This window comes from Phoenix dactylifera, unplaced genomic scaffold (genome assembly GCF_009389715.1).
Source record: "Phoenix dactylifera cultivar Barhee BC4 unplaced genomic scaffold, palm_55x_up_171113_PBpolish2nd_filt_p 000090F, whole genome shotgun sequence".
In the NCBI taxonomy this organism is placed as follows: Eukaryota; Viridiplantae; Streptophyta; class Magnoliopsida; order Arecales; family Arecaceae; genus Phoenix; species Phoenix dactylifera.
Window position 1 is genome coordinate 1,163,708 of NW_024067679.1, and position 16,241 is coordinate 1,179,948.

The window sequence follows — 16,241 nt, forward strand, 5'->3', positions numbered from 1 at the left end:
GGTCACTATCATTACCATCATTGCCTCTATCACACCGCCGCCATAGCTATCACCTCCATCGAATTGTTGGCGCCCTAGCTTGTCATGACCACTACCTCACCTCAAGCACACCACCACTACCATCTTTATCATTTTTGCAACACCACAACCATATCTACTACCAATATTATCACCATCTTCACTACAACTACCATTGTGCCCATGACCCTTGATATGTTTATTTTTTAAAAGTAAACGACCATACCAAAAGTATTTATATTTTTATAAATTAGAAAGAAAAATAAAAATATTTTTTTATTTTAAAAAAATAGAAAATATGAAAGTGACGCCGAACAATATCCAGCAGTAAACACGTTCCCACGCCAAAACAGCTGGTCAAAATATTGACCAAGAGTGAGACTTAGAGTTGATCCATGAATGTATTGGAAAAGCATACAGCACTATCTTCTACAACTACTCTTTCCATCAAGCCATCGGAGATTAGACTTGTATACATGCCGAGGCCAGTAAAAACTTGATTATTGATTTAACAAAAGCTATTCTAGCCCTTGATATTTTGTGTTACTTTCATTTCCTCACTAGCCGAAAAACTTCCTCAAATGAGCTCAGATAGTACCGACGCCGCAACCCTCTTCAGTGACTCGGATGCTTTCAACAGGTCAGACTCAGAATGGCCTGCAGAAACAAACAATCTGATGCCTACAGGCAAGGGGCACTTGTCCAAGGCGGACCTCTTCGTGGTCACAATGAAAATTGAATCCTCCTTCAGGACCTAAACAGCAAGGAACATCAATTACATTATTTTTGAAATGGACAGCCTGATCACACAATGATTATTCCAGTTTTATCTTATGAGTAGAGTCAGCTCACCATCTACTTACCCTATCAACAATTTTATCAAGAAGCTGCAAGTCATTCTTTGGGGAACCTGTAGATTTCTTTAGTTTTAAAAAGACAAAAGGAGAAAGGGGACTGCTTGCCATAGTCAGCCCTGGCACATCTGACAAACCTGCATTTGCCCAATAGAAATAAAATAAAATCCATCAATATGTTAAATTTAGTCTTGGATCAGTCAAGTCACGAAAGCAGGTTCCAACTACATTAATCGTATAGATGTTTAAGAATAAAATCATAACATGTGCGTAATCCAATTTCTATTGCACTACAATAACAAGACCAGAGTTAGATATCCAGGACCATTTCCAACATATTCAGCAAAAATGCATGGATGATACATATGCAAAAGATCATGAACTATGATATCACCCTTAGAACAGCAAACAAGGGAGAGAGAGACTTAAATATCACTGTATGGACTTAAACATATAAAATATACTAATATCAGAAAATGACCATAGTAAAGACTAGTGTATGAGACATCAGGAGCATATTACATGCATAACTGTGAGAAATTACTTGATAATGTGTTTGCAACAGAGTAAGACATACTCTCACATGTTAGGATGGATGGTCAATCTATACTCATTGACTGAAGGAAGGCTATATTTATATGCCTCATGGCCAAGAACTAAACTACAGAGTGAATGATGGCATATTTCTGAGTCGTATCAAAATTTTGTGCAACACATTGTGGCTTGTGCCCGTATTGTGGGAGCCAAGAAGTAAACATGGCAAACGATGATATATGCGCACGCTTAATACATAGTCTAGGCAACTATATTACACACTGTTTTTTCAATAATAATACTTCCCCATATAGTCCTCAAATTTGGCTAAACAAGTGAAGTTCCACGCTACATCCATTCACAGGTTCATTATTTCAGCTTTGTAAATTAGAAACGATACCCTACACTTCGCAGAAAAGAAATGATACCTTACACTCAAGACAATTAGATAGTTCTCTCAAACATCTAGCTTATCTGGATTGAACTCTTTTGGTTACAATTGGCACTTGAAAAAGAAAAACACCAGAATCAATTAACCGACAAAGTTTTTGATATTATAGAACTGAGTTATTGACACCAAAGATCGGAAAGCTATTCACATTGTGTCCAAAAACTCAAAAATAAGAAATATATTTTTTGACTATTCCAGAGATGCATGGTATGAGATAAATCATTCATAAGACATCTACTGAACAATTCTAGACTAGCTACTACATTTTACTAGATCTTGCAAGATACAGTAAAGTCTATCTTATGTGTTTGCTAACTTTTTCAATACACACCTTTTCGTAATGAAGCAATATTGTTCCTCAGTGATGCAAGGATGGTTGGATTCTCTTCTAAGTAATTGACTGCACCAATTGCAGCAGTAGCAAGATAGGGAGGCAATGATGCAGAAAAGACATAGCCAGAGCTACTCAGACGCTGAAAGGATAAAAATCACCAATCAATAGCAGTTCAGTCATTATTTTAAACACAATGAGCACAAAACCTGTAGACTAAAATATATTATTTCAGTAAAAATTCAAAAACATAAGCTAATTATATACTTACTTGGTGATCAACAACTCTAACACTTCCGGTGCAAAAACCTCCATCAGTTGCCAAGGCATTCCCCATACCAGCAGTTATTATATCAATCTTTTCAATCTGCAGTAATGCAACAGATCAAGCAATGCTAAAGAAATTGTTAGAGAGAGAGAGACCAGTCCGATGAAGGATTTCAAGACCTACCGGAACCCCATAGTGCTCGGCAAGGCCTCGGCCAGAGTTTCCCAGCACACCAAATGAATTGCTCTCATCCAATATAACTCGAAAGCGGTGTTTCTCTTTCAATCTGATAATCTCATCCAGTGGAGCTACTTGACCAGAATTCTGCATTCAACAGAAGCACAATCAACTTTTAACCATCTCAGACTTTAGTAATAGTACAAGTTGGTCTAACATGCAGGCTAGAGCGAGTACAATGACCATGCTAAAACTGATTCGCACCCTTTCCTTCAAGTTAAACAAAAATTGGATCCAAAGAGCAAATGGAATAGCTAACAATTGCAAAAGCTTCTTTTTCAGTATGAATTTAGTCATGTACAGACATCTTAGGAAGGCTTTGCATCCTTGGCTATGCCAAAGACACCTGGAAAGCAGGCAGTTATTTAGTTATAGCCAAGTACATGACTGAATGCCTAGGTGACCAGAGTCCAAGCAGACCAGGGGTTTGAGCAATCCATGGCCTAAAGAGTTTATTATTAATTAATGGCATTTCCCATTTTGAATTCATTTTTATTATCTCTATGTGCTATCAGTCCATAGATCTCCACAGTTATGGATGGTATAGATGATAGTCCTTGGTAATTTAATATATTAAACCATATAACATTATCATTGATAATTATGTGATCATAAATATTAGCACTTTATCATTAATATTAATGATAAAATATTGATACATGCGCCTATGTAACTATTTTTGTTAATATTCAAACAAGTATCTCAAGTAATCTCCATATATCAATTTAGATATTAGAATAAGTTGAATTAAAACAGACTATATGGATGTGTCTTCAGTTAAAAAGAAAATAACTCTAGAACCCTAATCAAAATCAACGACTAAAGCTTATATTGTGATCATGTGTAATCTTGAAAAGAAAAGGATAGGTACAGATATACTCATATACCTAATAGAGTTCGAGACAAGCATAAAAAATAATATGCTTGTGACTTGTGAGATAAGGAAAGATTTTACAAAATGCAGTAAGGACTACAGTTCTATATGATTCACAATAAAGAAAATTAAGAAGGCCCAAGCATACAAGTGTATTAGGGTTGAAGTAAGAAAGATTATGAGGTAAAACTAGGAAGAACAAGGGGATAAATGGACACAATGCAGTACTAACAGAGATCTTAAACTAATTGAGTTGGCATTCAATTGTTCAATAAAAATCTAAGGAGACCCCAATGACGAAATGGCCAATGATTTCAAAGAAATAAAATAGCACAAATTAATAAAGTGATAACAAAAAGGGTCGCCAAATCAAGATTTTGGCTTAACCTAGCAATCCAAAACAATAAGCATGGTCCAATGATGGCCTTATGACACTACATAGAACTATATTGAACAGATAGCAGCTCATCATCCACATGATATGAAACTTGATATAAGGCCACATCATTCAATATAAATGGCATATCTGCAAAAACAGATTACTAGTGCTTATACATTTTAGGATTATAATTCAGTAATTTCAGAATAAGTATTGCAACTTCATACACATATTTAAGCAGATAAGCTATTGAATTATATATTTTTTTTTATACAGGAAAGTATATGCCAGTAGGATTCATCTTAAATTGTTCCTTTTGTATAACATACTTGAACTCAGTCAGTAATACGGAGAAACTATTTGCCAGTCCAGAATAATAACAAGCCTTCAAATCAAGAAAAAGTTCAACAATTTTTCAAAAAGAAAACTGAAGGAAGCAATCATGGAAAAAATGAATTTTAATATGAAGCTGCAAAGTATGAATAGTTGAAAATGACAGAAAAGGATAAACTTGAAAGACATTTCGAGAAAGTACTGTCGTACATTAATATAATGTTGATTAATCGATTTTCAAATGGGCCATAAATGCAAAGAAGCATTATAATAGTTGAACATGATTTCAAGTTCATGCAAATATCATTGTATTACTAAATATAAACTCGAGCATTAGAAAGCCCAGCAAGTGTCTAAGCATGCAGGGGGGTTACATTATAAAGAGCAGGTGCTATGCCAAACTAGAACGTTTCTACAGATATCTTTTCTGGTTACTCTTTATTGGTATCAATATGGCTAGCATATTTCACAATCTTATATCATCCATGCTCAAACTTGTTGTAACTTCCAATGTATTCAAGCTAAAAAAGATTTTTTTTGAGAAAGAAATTAACATCAACTAAACTATTTGAATTCTGAAGTTTGACAAGTTCCATGCAACTAAGATGGTATTATTAGTTTATTTAGGAAAAAACTAAAAGATACATAAATCTACGAAAACAATTCATGTAGTCATCAATAACCTGATATACAGCTTCCACCACAATGTAGCGTCGCATCTTTTCTGCCCGCTTGTAATTCTGTCTGGTGATTTTCTCCAAAGTGCTTTCCAGTGATGTCATATCGTTGTGTTTGAAATAAACAACAGTACTTCTTGATAGGTAGAGGCCATTTTGAACTGCCCAATTGACACCTTCATCGCTAGAAAAAAAATACCAGCATTCAATGTGTGTTAATCTGTGATTAAGAATATCTAATATATGCAAAGAGAAAAGTCCAACACTTCAATCACAAAAGCAACTAAAATTAGATAAACTAATATCAATGAACTGTATAAACCTTTACAGGAGGCGATACCCTATATGGGATCCATGACCTATTATATTCTCTGGCCTCAAAAATTTAAATTTTAAAACTAATAAGGTAGATGTTCCTATCAATCAGTTGGCCTACTAGGACTCATTCCAAACATCGCTATTGGAACTTGGCACCAGTTCTACACACCAGTCTAGGGAATGCCAAACCGAACCAAATCGGATGGTTCGGCTCATATCGAACTGTATTGACGCCGGCCTAGGATAGTTCAGCTGATCAGGTCAATTTAGTTATAAAGCCCTCCCCACCGGTCGAAATTTCGAACTGTTCGACATTCAAGACTCGAGAGAGTTCGATTCCTCTCTCACTCCCCCCCCCCCCCCCCCCCCCCAACTCTTCAACATCACTGGTGCCTTCTCAAACTTTATGGATCGTATTGTATGGAAGATGGCAAGACATGTTAGCTAAGTACAAGGGAACATTCAACTACTTCAAAAAAGCCAAGCCAAATAAGTTACGCTACTCCAAAGGTATAGGCAAGAGACTAAGTACCACAAATATTTAATCTTCCAGTCGCAATATGCATAAAAGCTAATTTATGCATGAATTAGCAGAGATTCTCATGGATTTGCGCATCTATAACTCTCTCATGCTGATAATATTCCAAAAAGCAAATGCCTCACTAGTAATGAAAGTGGTTTTATTGATAAGTGATACATTTAAATATTCAACAATCATTAAAAAAGCAAAGCTCAAGATGAATAGCTAGCTTGAAGAACAATGAATAAGTTACAGCACATGGCAATTAAAAGGCATATAATGAGATTTACAAGAGAATCATATAGTGTCTAATCACCTATATAATTCAGTTCTACAGCATTCCTCATCAGATACTTCAGGCAGTAGGAGGAAAAAAAGATGAGTTTGTATTTAAGAGAGCAAGAAAAGGCACACTCACGCAACAATAATATCTCCCTTCTTACAAAAGGCTGGAATAACACTGAAAATCGTTGAAATTCCATAGGAGTAGAGGATTGAATCTGGGGTTCCCAAGAACTTTGCAATTCTGGTCTCGCAATCAAGGTGGACATCTACAAATTAGTAAATTAGTATACAGAAGTTAGGAACTTGTTAGTATGCAATTTCTTTTCAAAACAAGGTCTGACATAATATAACTGGTGACAGAAAAGAAGTTTTACCAATTGTCCCATAGAAACCACGAGGACCACAAGAACCAACGCCATATTTCTTCAATGAACTAACACAGGAATCCTGAGGACAGCTTGTCTTTAACTTCATGTCCATTTTAACAAAATGCATAAATTGTAACGTAGAAAATAAGATGGGAAAATGAAAATACTCACAATTATCTTTTCATGCCCTATCAAACCAAGATAATTTGCTGATGCAAAGTTTACGACTTCTTGTCCATCAATTACAGTATGGGTCTCTGCCGCACTGGACAAACACATCACCTCATGAACAAATAGTGTAATGCATTGTCATGATGCTGAAAAACTCAAAATGATCTCTAAAGAGAAATTATAGAAAAGCAGAGTACCAAACAGGAAAGGGTCATCCTTGTAACACAGGTCTTATATTTGTTTCTGCTTATCATCTCCATATCAAAGTGCTATAGTTATGCAATTCCATATGACATGAAAACAGCTGAGGAAGCATAAGCAGCCAAATAAAAAAGGAAACCAAAAACAGATTAGATAAATGCATTCATCTAATAGTCTATGTTGTTGCCTCATAAACAAAGGCATAAATTGTGATCACGGATTTTCTTTTAACCTACCTAAAAGCCAAAAGTAAAATTAATTATTTTATTTCAAGAGAAATACATATCGAGAGACAACAAAAGGGAGCAGATTTTACAGGTTATCTTGGACTTCTAAGAGTTAACTCTCAAGATAGGAGTTTATAGAGCAATTCTACTAGCTCCTTAAGTGCAAGCCTATCTACCTCAACGCCCTTGTCCTGAGGCCCAGAAATCAGTCCTCAGCACCATATGCTAATGTTAACCCCAGGACAAACTCAGATCCAAATGTAAAATGCCAAGGGAAACAAATGAAATTGGAAGGCTGCTTACAAGCTGCCCGTTGCCAACAAGAACTCCCAATTTACAGCCAAGTTCTCCTCTTCCTCCTGCACACTTGTTATGAACCAAAATTTCTAAGGGTTCAATTTGTATCCTCCCCCATTTCATAAGTTGCTCAATCATCTTACAAGTAGCTTAACATTATTTCAACATCTTATAGGTTCAAACAGAATCATCCCAACATTTAATAAAACCAATATATCTAGGAAACCTTTCAAAACTTATAAACTGCAAAAACCTATAGTATTGCAATATGCTTTCTTGGGTCCTCCAAGCTGAGTTGCCTTAAAAACAAAAAAGAAACAGAAAAACCACTCCTAGCATTAAATAATGCGTGTGAGAACTTCTGCATGATATATATCTTAAACTAAGGCCAGGACATACCAATAATGGGATATGTATTGTGGTTTAGACTACCCTGTCGCAGAAATTCCATGTATAAAAACAATACCAACAACAATAACCATTATAATGTCTAAGATGTTAAAGTATCAAAAGTTATAAGCATCAAGAACATAGACTATATATCTTCTTGTCTACTCATATGTAAGAAAAATGTCACACCATTTGGCAGCAAACTACTGGATCCTTTACTGCAAAGAACACACACACACACACACACACAAACACACATAGAAGAAAAAAGAAAAAATAAAAAAGGATGATGCATGATTAAGGTTAAGATGATAGTGCCTAAAATAGCAACAGGTAATATTTGAGCAAGTGTAAAGTTACATAATGTCGCATATGACCTATTGATTTAATCTTTGCGAGAATTAATTTCCCCAAACCCTAGAGATATACAAAATAGGGAGCTAAATTTAGTGATCTTTTGCAAGGAAAAAGTAAATTAATGATCTATGAGAAGAGGATGATAGAGAAGCTGCTTCTCTTATGACAGGAAATCCTACTATCAGTCGATAAACTAACAGTTGTTTTATCTATTTTTCCACAACATGAAGATTAGGAAACATGTTTGGAGCGTAGACTGACAGAAATCACTAAATCAGATAAGAATCAGTATTAATAATTTCCAAACTCTAATTAAAGAGAACTTGAACATTGTTCAGAGAATGGACCAACCCTCCAAAAAAAGACTGTGCTATTGACATACAAAGGTAAATTCTTATTAAGGATATTCACCTTTCTAAGATAGGCGGTTGAGCTAACATCTCTTCAGTGATAGGTGGATGAAGAGATTCTGGGATCCACTCTTCACAAAGTTCATCGATTTCCTGCAGTCAAGCCACACAAGTTATTCAAAATTCTTAGTAGGATTATCATGTTCAAAGTGAAAAGAACATGCAGCAATATCCTTAATATGCCAAATATATTCCAAGAATATTGAAAACTAAAATGATGACATCGATGCTTTAACTAATACCAAAATCCAATTATGACTAGAGATGAGAATATATATGAAATGAGACAAGTTAAAAGCAATAAGTAATACTTCAAAATTGTGTAATTAAGGAAGAAATCACTGCCTGCAAACGGAGTATATAAAGACAGGATTAGGGTTTGACAGTCTTTTAACTGAATCCAACTGCCTCTGTTGGTACAGCCAGGCATATTTTATTTAGAGGTCAGTTTGAAGCGCCAAGACTTGCATTTAATCAGATTAGGTACAGAACTACAGAATAAACATGAATGACTAGCAATATTATTCTTATTGTGGCAAGTATCAACTGGAGCATGTGCACTCATTGTACATTTGCATTATGATAGAATCCTCATACTTAAGGCTCTGTTTGGCATCATTGGTATTTTTGTGTTTTGTTTCTACAAAGTAGTGATGAAGATAGCATTTGAACAAAATTTCTTATACCCATTGGTTTTGTTTCATTCTTTATGAAAACAGCAAATTTTGTTTCCAAAAGCTCTAATATTTCACAAAAAATTTGAAAAAGTAAAAGGGTTTCTTCACATGTTCTTCAGTCTAGTTCATCTTTCTTCGTGGGTCTTTGAAAACAAAAAACAGAAAAGAGGAGAAGCAATTCCAAATGGGACCTAAAGTTTTTGTTTTCAGCTCCATAAATGATGGACGGCATGTTTACCAAACATTTGCAATACCACTAATCAAATATGACTAATAAGCTTGGGCACACTAGGTCAAGGTTATTAAGTTAAGACTCTAAAACAAGAAATTAGATATAAGAACCAAGCAGGCTGAATTCAGGTCATATGTAGTAAGTGGCTAGGACAAGTTAGCCGTAGACCAGAAGGTCCACCCCACTAGCAGATCTGGTAAAGGTACAATGGCTTGCCAAGCTAGCTGGACCTCCATAGATCATATCCCTTAGTTCACAAAGCAAACCCAAAGCCCTAACCCATTGCCACTGCAGAAATGATTAAAAGAAAATAATTTCTTTTAACATGAAAGGCTTAGTGGTCTGCAGGACAACCTGCTGTGAAGCTATTTTTATATCCCTCTATGTCTGTACAAATTATATTAATGGCATGCTAGAAACTAAATGGAAATACTCCATTTATTTCAGTTTTCTATAACACTAGAAGGAGAGAATAGTCACTGGGAATGCATTTAAAAGGAAAAATAGGTTTTTTTTTATTTCATAAAACCTTCTGCATACTATTTTCAAAACATAGGCCGCGATATGTATGTATCTGATAAAAACCCTTCAAACATTCTTTATGGGTCAGTGGGGATGCATAGATATTCAATGCATTTTCATCAAGTGAGTAGTCGATTAGTATGAATTGGTAAAGGCCATTCTATGAACTGTCCTCTCTTTTTTCTGTCTCTCTCTTACACACCATCTAAAAAGACACAAATATGTTGAGTGTGAATCTAATAGAAGAAACAATGTATAAACTTACCAAAACAATTTATAAAACATTTCTGCATCCAAACTCAAAGCTTTGTATGCAATTGCATGTGCCAAATGCTAGTTGAATGAAAAAACAGCATTCTGCTTCTTCGAGCTCTCAGTTATTGTAAAATTTCATGGTGGGCTTGATTTACCAAACTTGATTATTACAAAGAATAGAATAAAATTAATCAGACGTTGCATTAGCTACAGTCAAAGTTAAACCAAAAATATCTGCACATGCAATGCTGCATAACTAACCACAAATTGGCAGACTTGCATAGACATAAAATAACTAGCCATCTTGAATTTTGATTGATCTTGACTTACGGACCTGAATATATGGACCAAAAAATGGACCTAAATATGAAATCAATTAAAGAAATTGTTATTGGATGCCTACTCAGTACTTGAATCCAAGTCAGCAATATAATCTTAAGACTGCAAATCAATTAGCTAACAGCATTGTTTGCTCGTGTCCATATAAGACATATAAATTTCATGTTAAAATGGGAAAAAATTTAAAGAAAATAGAATATACAGAAGAAAGTCCCAAGTATAAAACTTATATTTGCTATTAAAGACAAATTTCGAAAGATTATAAAGTTCCACTGCCATCAATTTCATCGATCACCAATTATCAACCAACCTTCTCAGTTAGCGGCTTCTTTGGCGGCTTGTAACTCTTCCTGGAGAGCTGGAATAGTATGACAGCAATGAGTAGCCCTTCAACAACCAGATGCCCTTGAACCACAAGGATAACAAACATTCTCAATTCACAAGAAATGACTAGCTCTGAACAAAAAATAACCTCACTCACAATTTAAAGATCTAGTTTCACACATTACAACAGGAAATGGGGTACCCACCATCAACAGGAAACCCAAAAACAACTGCCCGGGCAAGAGGAGCATCAAATGACACCGACACCCAATTAAGTGCCGATGCAGTCACGTTCATAAGAGCCGACGCCATTTATACCCTCGTACCTCAAAAATCTTTTATCTTCCACTGTGCGCACAAATTTCTATGCCACAAAAAGTAGATAACACAACTGAATCAGGGACGGATCAACGTATGATAAAGACATGATTATCAACTGGATTTCCTTACTATTTACGATCCGAAAAACCGAAAAAACTTGTCCTTTGTTTCCATCATGGGTTCAGCCATTCAATGGAAAATTTTGGAGGGATACCAAAGCAATCAAATATTCATAAGATTAATTCATATGAAATAAAAGGAATTAAAACACGTTTCCACTTTTTAAAAAAATGCCGAGAAATTGAAATCAAAATTAATTCAGAAAAGCTGAGGATCACCTAAAAAGCAAAAAAAAAAATCTAGGTTTTCCTTCAAGAGTTTATAAAAAGATAAAATGATTGCGATGTAATGCAGGCATGTATCCAAAGTTTTTTTTCAAATCAAAAGGACGCGAAGGAGAAAGAAAGAGCTCACCTGCGAAACCCTACCCCAATTCTCCCGCGGAGCGATCGAGCTTTTATATGTAATAAAGTACTAATAGAGAAGAAAGATCGAGAGCCTTCAAACACGATTCAGAAGTCAACAATGGATTATTTTTTTCGATGATGGATATGCCATCAAGAATTCGCCATTGAGCCAGAGTTTTCCGAGAAAGAGAAGGGGGGAAGAAGGGTAGTTCGGGAATTACGAGGACGTCGACGAAGGACGGAGAAAGGCTTCCAGCTTTCCTTTGCTGGGTCAAAATATCGTATTGGTTGCGTCATGGATTTTTTTTTCCTCGATACATCGAACTAAAACGAAGTATACACGGTTATGACTTCCACTAGGTGGACTTTGACCCGCATCGTGCATCATTCCACCGGTCGATGAGCTCCGAGGGTTGGACTTTTGAAGGTTAAATTATTTTTTAAAATTTTCGTGAAGGTTTTATCATCGAAGGTCATGAGTCCAGATTAATGGCGGCAAGCGGTCAGCAGATCTTCGATACTTCGGTGATGTTTGTTGAGCTCAGAGCGGCTTGAGAGGGCATCTCTTTTGCCCGTCAGACTTTGGAAGCAGATCGGCTTATTCTCGAGGACGACTCGGCTACGGTGATCGACTGGATCTAGAAACGGGGTCGTGCGGAGGAGAATAGGCCACTGCTTCTCGATATTCATAGACTGCTGCAGGTGTGATGCCCATTAGACCACACATACCTACAGAGAAGCGAATGAAGCAGCTGATTGGATTGCCTCCTATGCGGCTCACCACTCTGGTGGTTTTATGTGGATGGAAGGTAACAAATTGCTGGTTTCTTTTTCTACCTTGTTGTTGGAAGACATTTTCAATATTTAGCTTACCATTATATGCGTTGAATCTCATGGTGGCTTAAAGTTTGAGCAAAGCCATGTGTTCAACATGAGGCTTTCACCAAAGACGTGTAGCTTCATGGTTCACACAGTAAAAAACTATATAATTATGCCAATTAAAGAAGAAACAGTTTTTATTTTTTTAAAAAAATATGCTCTTGCTATTCAAATATAGTCACTTAGCATGTAACATGCACCCTTCTTGATTCTTTCATTTTTTTGGGAAGACTAGGCCATGCAAACTTATATGCGTTGGAATTGAGTCATGTATGCTTAGAACTTGATCTGATTTTCATTTACTAGCTGGGCTAGATAAGATTTGGTCTATAAAAAGTTATTTAAGATTCACCTAGTTATTGAAGTCATGTCAGTCAAATATAACCCAAACCAAATCCAATCCATTTTGAGTGAAAGTAGGTTAAGTCTAGATTATGTTTTGATACAAGATATTTTACAAAAATAATACACAATAATTTATATTTATAAGAAAAGTTGATAATGACATAGACAAGTAAACTGGCTTTCTACTATTGTTAATGTTGGATTCTCCATGGAGTGGAATAATGTGTGCATCCCTGGCCAGATCGTTCTAATGCCCGGACGTGCCGCTAGTGTCAAGAACCACAAAGAAAAGAAGGTGAAAGGGTTAGTGGTGTTTATCATGATGCCTTGAGCTTCAAGAACTTTTACTGCCGAGATACTGTCTGCTCAGAATAAAAAGAGATAGGTTATAGCCAAGGGTATAGGTCTCCACTAATAACTACAAAAAAACTAGAATAAAGTAAGAAAATTAAAGATAAATGCAAAAACAAAGTAAAGATAACAATAAAGATAAAGATCAACAGCAAGTGTTTGATTGGCCAAAGATCTTCCTCCAGAGTTACACTTCTCTATTTATAAATCACGTTGTAAATAATCTAGTAACCATCTGCATTTGGTGGCTACACCAATCCATGCCTGACCTTCACTCTCTTTAATAGTTCTAGTGATCGACACTAACCATTCTCCACTCTTCATGCTTTGAGAACTGTTATGTTCGATACCATATCACGATTCCTTCCGAGTTGTCGATCATCCTATGCTACAGACAAATGCTCGTGAAATGTTGTATGCTGAGTAGGGTGCACCTCTCGTATTATTGGAGCTAATGGCTTCAGGCCGAGCTTTCCAGGCCGAGCTTGGATGGTTTCAGCTGCCAGGTCATTCCAAGCGATAATGGTTGAGGGAGTTCTTCAATATGTTGCGTGTGCACTCCTTTTCGAAGCATTACCTGATGGAACGCGAGGGGCCAATCATCAATACCCTGTCCTTCGAAGCGGCCATCATGATGACCGGCCTTTAATGCCGCAATTTGGAAAGATTTGCTGAGAAAGCTTCTAGGTTCGCCACGTGGCATGATTTGGCCGCTCGGCCATCCGGGCAGGTCGATCAGAGCCATTGAGGTCGGCTATATAAGGCCTTGAGGAGGCTCTAGGGCTCTTATTTGACCTCCATCGCTCTCGCTCTTCTTCTCCTTGGCCGCCATCATCATTGCCCTCGAGCTTTTCTTTGAGCATTCTTGGTGCTTCCTGGCGAGTTTCGAAGCGGATTTTTCTCCTTCATTTTCGGTTTCTGGCGGTCCTTCTCTTTTTTTAGTTGTCTTCTCCAATGAAATCTTGGGTAGGTGTCTTCTTCCTTCTCGATCACTCGGAGAGTTATTCCTCTTTCTTTGGTTTTTCGTGAGCTCCTGTGAAGTCCTTGACATCGGATGCAATGGGCTTACCTACAAGAGTTCTTGAGCTTAGCGCAGGTCCATCCCGAGCCTAGGCTTCTTTGGATGCGAAGGAGACCGAGGTCTAGCTGGACCATGGTCCGAGCGGGATTGGCTTGAGTTTGACCGAAGAGGAGCTGGGTTTGGTTCGAGCCCGATTCTTCTTCCTGCGCGAGTTCACTTTTGAGCTTCCAGGGGCTGGGGCTCGAGTCACCGACCCTCCTCGAGGTCAAATCGGAGCGTATGTGGAGACGCTCCGAGCCGGGCTGAGGTTCCCTCTTCACGAATTGGTGAACGAGCTTTTGGCAACTTATCGCCTTGTTTTGGTGTAGTTCGCTCCGAATTCTTGGAGAATGATCAACAGTTGCCCTTGTGAGGTTTATCCCTTTTATACTCCAGTTAGATTCCTCGCCTAATTGGTATCAAATTTTCCAAAACATAAAATATTATAAAATTTTTAAAAATTTCTTAAATTTAGAACAAAAATTAGATCTTGATTCATATAATAACTTCATCATTTATTGCATTGCTAAATTACTTCTAAATTAGAAGTTATGGCATTTCACTACAACAAAAAATAGGATATTCCGACTCTTATATGCCGATGCAAGAAAAAAACATCCGCAATTTTGTGAGCGTGCCAAAATTTGCCGATGCTTCTAGATAGCGTCGGCGGGGATAAAACTAAAATGATACTAGTTAGCATTGTTGAAACCAAATTTATAAGACGATGCTTCTAAGCATTGTCGAAGGCTAAAGAGAAAAAAGAGGAGACGACACTTAAAAGCATCGTCAGAATCCTACTTATTAAACCCTCTGCTTAACACTAATTTTTTTCTTAAATACTTTAAACACTAACTTAAGACGATACTTTTAAGCGTCGCCGGATGCCAGACGTTGCTTAAACACCCCACTCCATCGAACTTCTACTCCAAACCCACCCTATAAAATGCCAAGCGATGCCGGCCTCCATAGCCCCAGCAGCCCTGGTGTTCCTCCGCCTCTCGAAAAATCACTTCTGTCTCTTCTTCCCCCAACTTCTTCTTTATTTCGAATCTGCCTTCGATCGATTCCCTGCCCTCCCCCTCCCCCCTCAAAATCTCTTTCTTACCTCCTATCTCGAAACCTTTGCTCCAATTCGTTGAAATCTTGTTGGAGATTCTAAAATGAAGCAAAGCTAGTCTGCCTAAGAGATCTTCGAACCCTAACACGAGGCCTCTTGGTTCCGTCTCAGCAAAAATGGGAAGCAAATGGAGGAAAGCCAAGCTCGCTCTCGGCTTGAACCTTTGCATCTACGTCCCCAAGATTGTCGACGACGCCTCACCGTCTGATTATCCATCCGAGACATCCTTGGACGTGGTCGCGGTCTTTCCGGTGTCGGGGGCTTCAGATTCCATGCCTTGATGCCCTCCACTCTGACTCCGACCTTCAGATTCTTTTCTTTCTTTTGTACAAAAAAAACATCATTAAATTTGCTTCTAAGATAGTATTCAGCTTCTTCCTTTTGTAATTAATTTTTTTTTAATTTTTTTTAATTTTTTTATTTTTTTATTGTGGTTGTGACGACGATGGATGGAATAGAAGAAAAAAAGAAACAAAAATGCAAATGCGAAGGATGGAAATAAGATTTGAAAGAACTAGTCTCTCCAATTGTAATTGTAATTTGTAAAAGAATCATCGGACATTTGTAAAAGAACCATTGATCCGGACTTTTTTTCGCCCTCAGAAAAATTAATTCCAATGATCCTTCTACCTCAAGATTTCGTATTTAAGAGATTACCGATTCATATGATAGACTATGTGTCTCTCATTTTATTTCTATTGTTATAATGCAAGTCTCTAAGTGGAGGGATTTGGGGCTTCACCCCTCTGGATTGTTCCACTTTTTTTCTTTTTTTCTTTTTTTTTGGCTAAATCACCAGCCCCTTTCAATTTTTAGTTTATTTTTTTTCTTTTCTCTTCCTATTCGGTA

At 36.9% G+C, this 16,241-nt stretch overlaps 1 protein-coding gene across 1 annotated transcript; it reads right to left on the reverse strand.

Moving 5' to 3' along the window:
* Positions 1 to 275: 275 nt before the first annotated feature.
* On the reverse strand, positions 276 to 11,931 carry LOC103721835 (long chain base biosynthesis protein 1b-like). Its single transcript, XM_008812192.4, has 13 exons — positions 11,645 to 11,931; positions 11,056 to 11,213; positions 10,836 to 10,930; positions 8,502 to 8,593; positions 6,619 to 6,712; positions 6,454 to 6,526; positions 6,213 to 6,345; positions 4,963 to 5,140; positions 2,640 to 2,780; positions 2,460 to 2,555; positions 2,189 to 2,330; positions 882 to 1,009; positions 276 to 772 (listed from the first exon to the last, which is right to left on the reverse strand). Exons 2-13 carry the CDS (start codon positions 11,159 to 11,161, stop codon positions 596 to 598), a joined length of 1,455 nt encoding a protein of 484 aa, XP_008810414.1. The 5' UTR covers positions 11,162 to 11,213; positions 11,645 to 11,931; the 3' UTR covers positions 276 to 595.
* Positions 11,932 to 16,241: the final 4,310 nt, after the last annotated feature.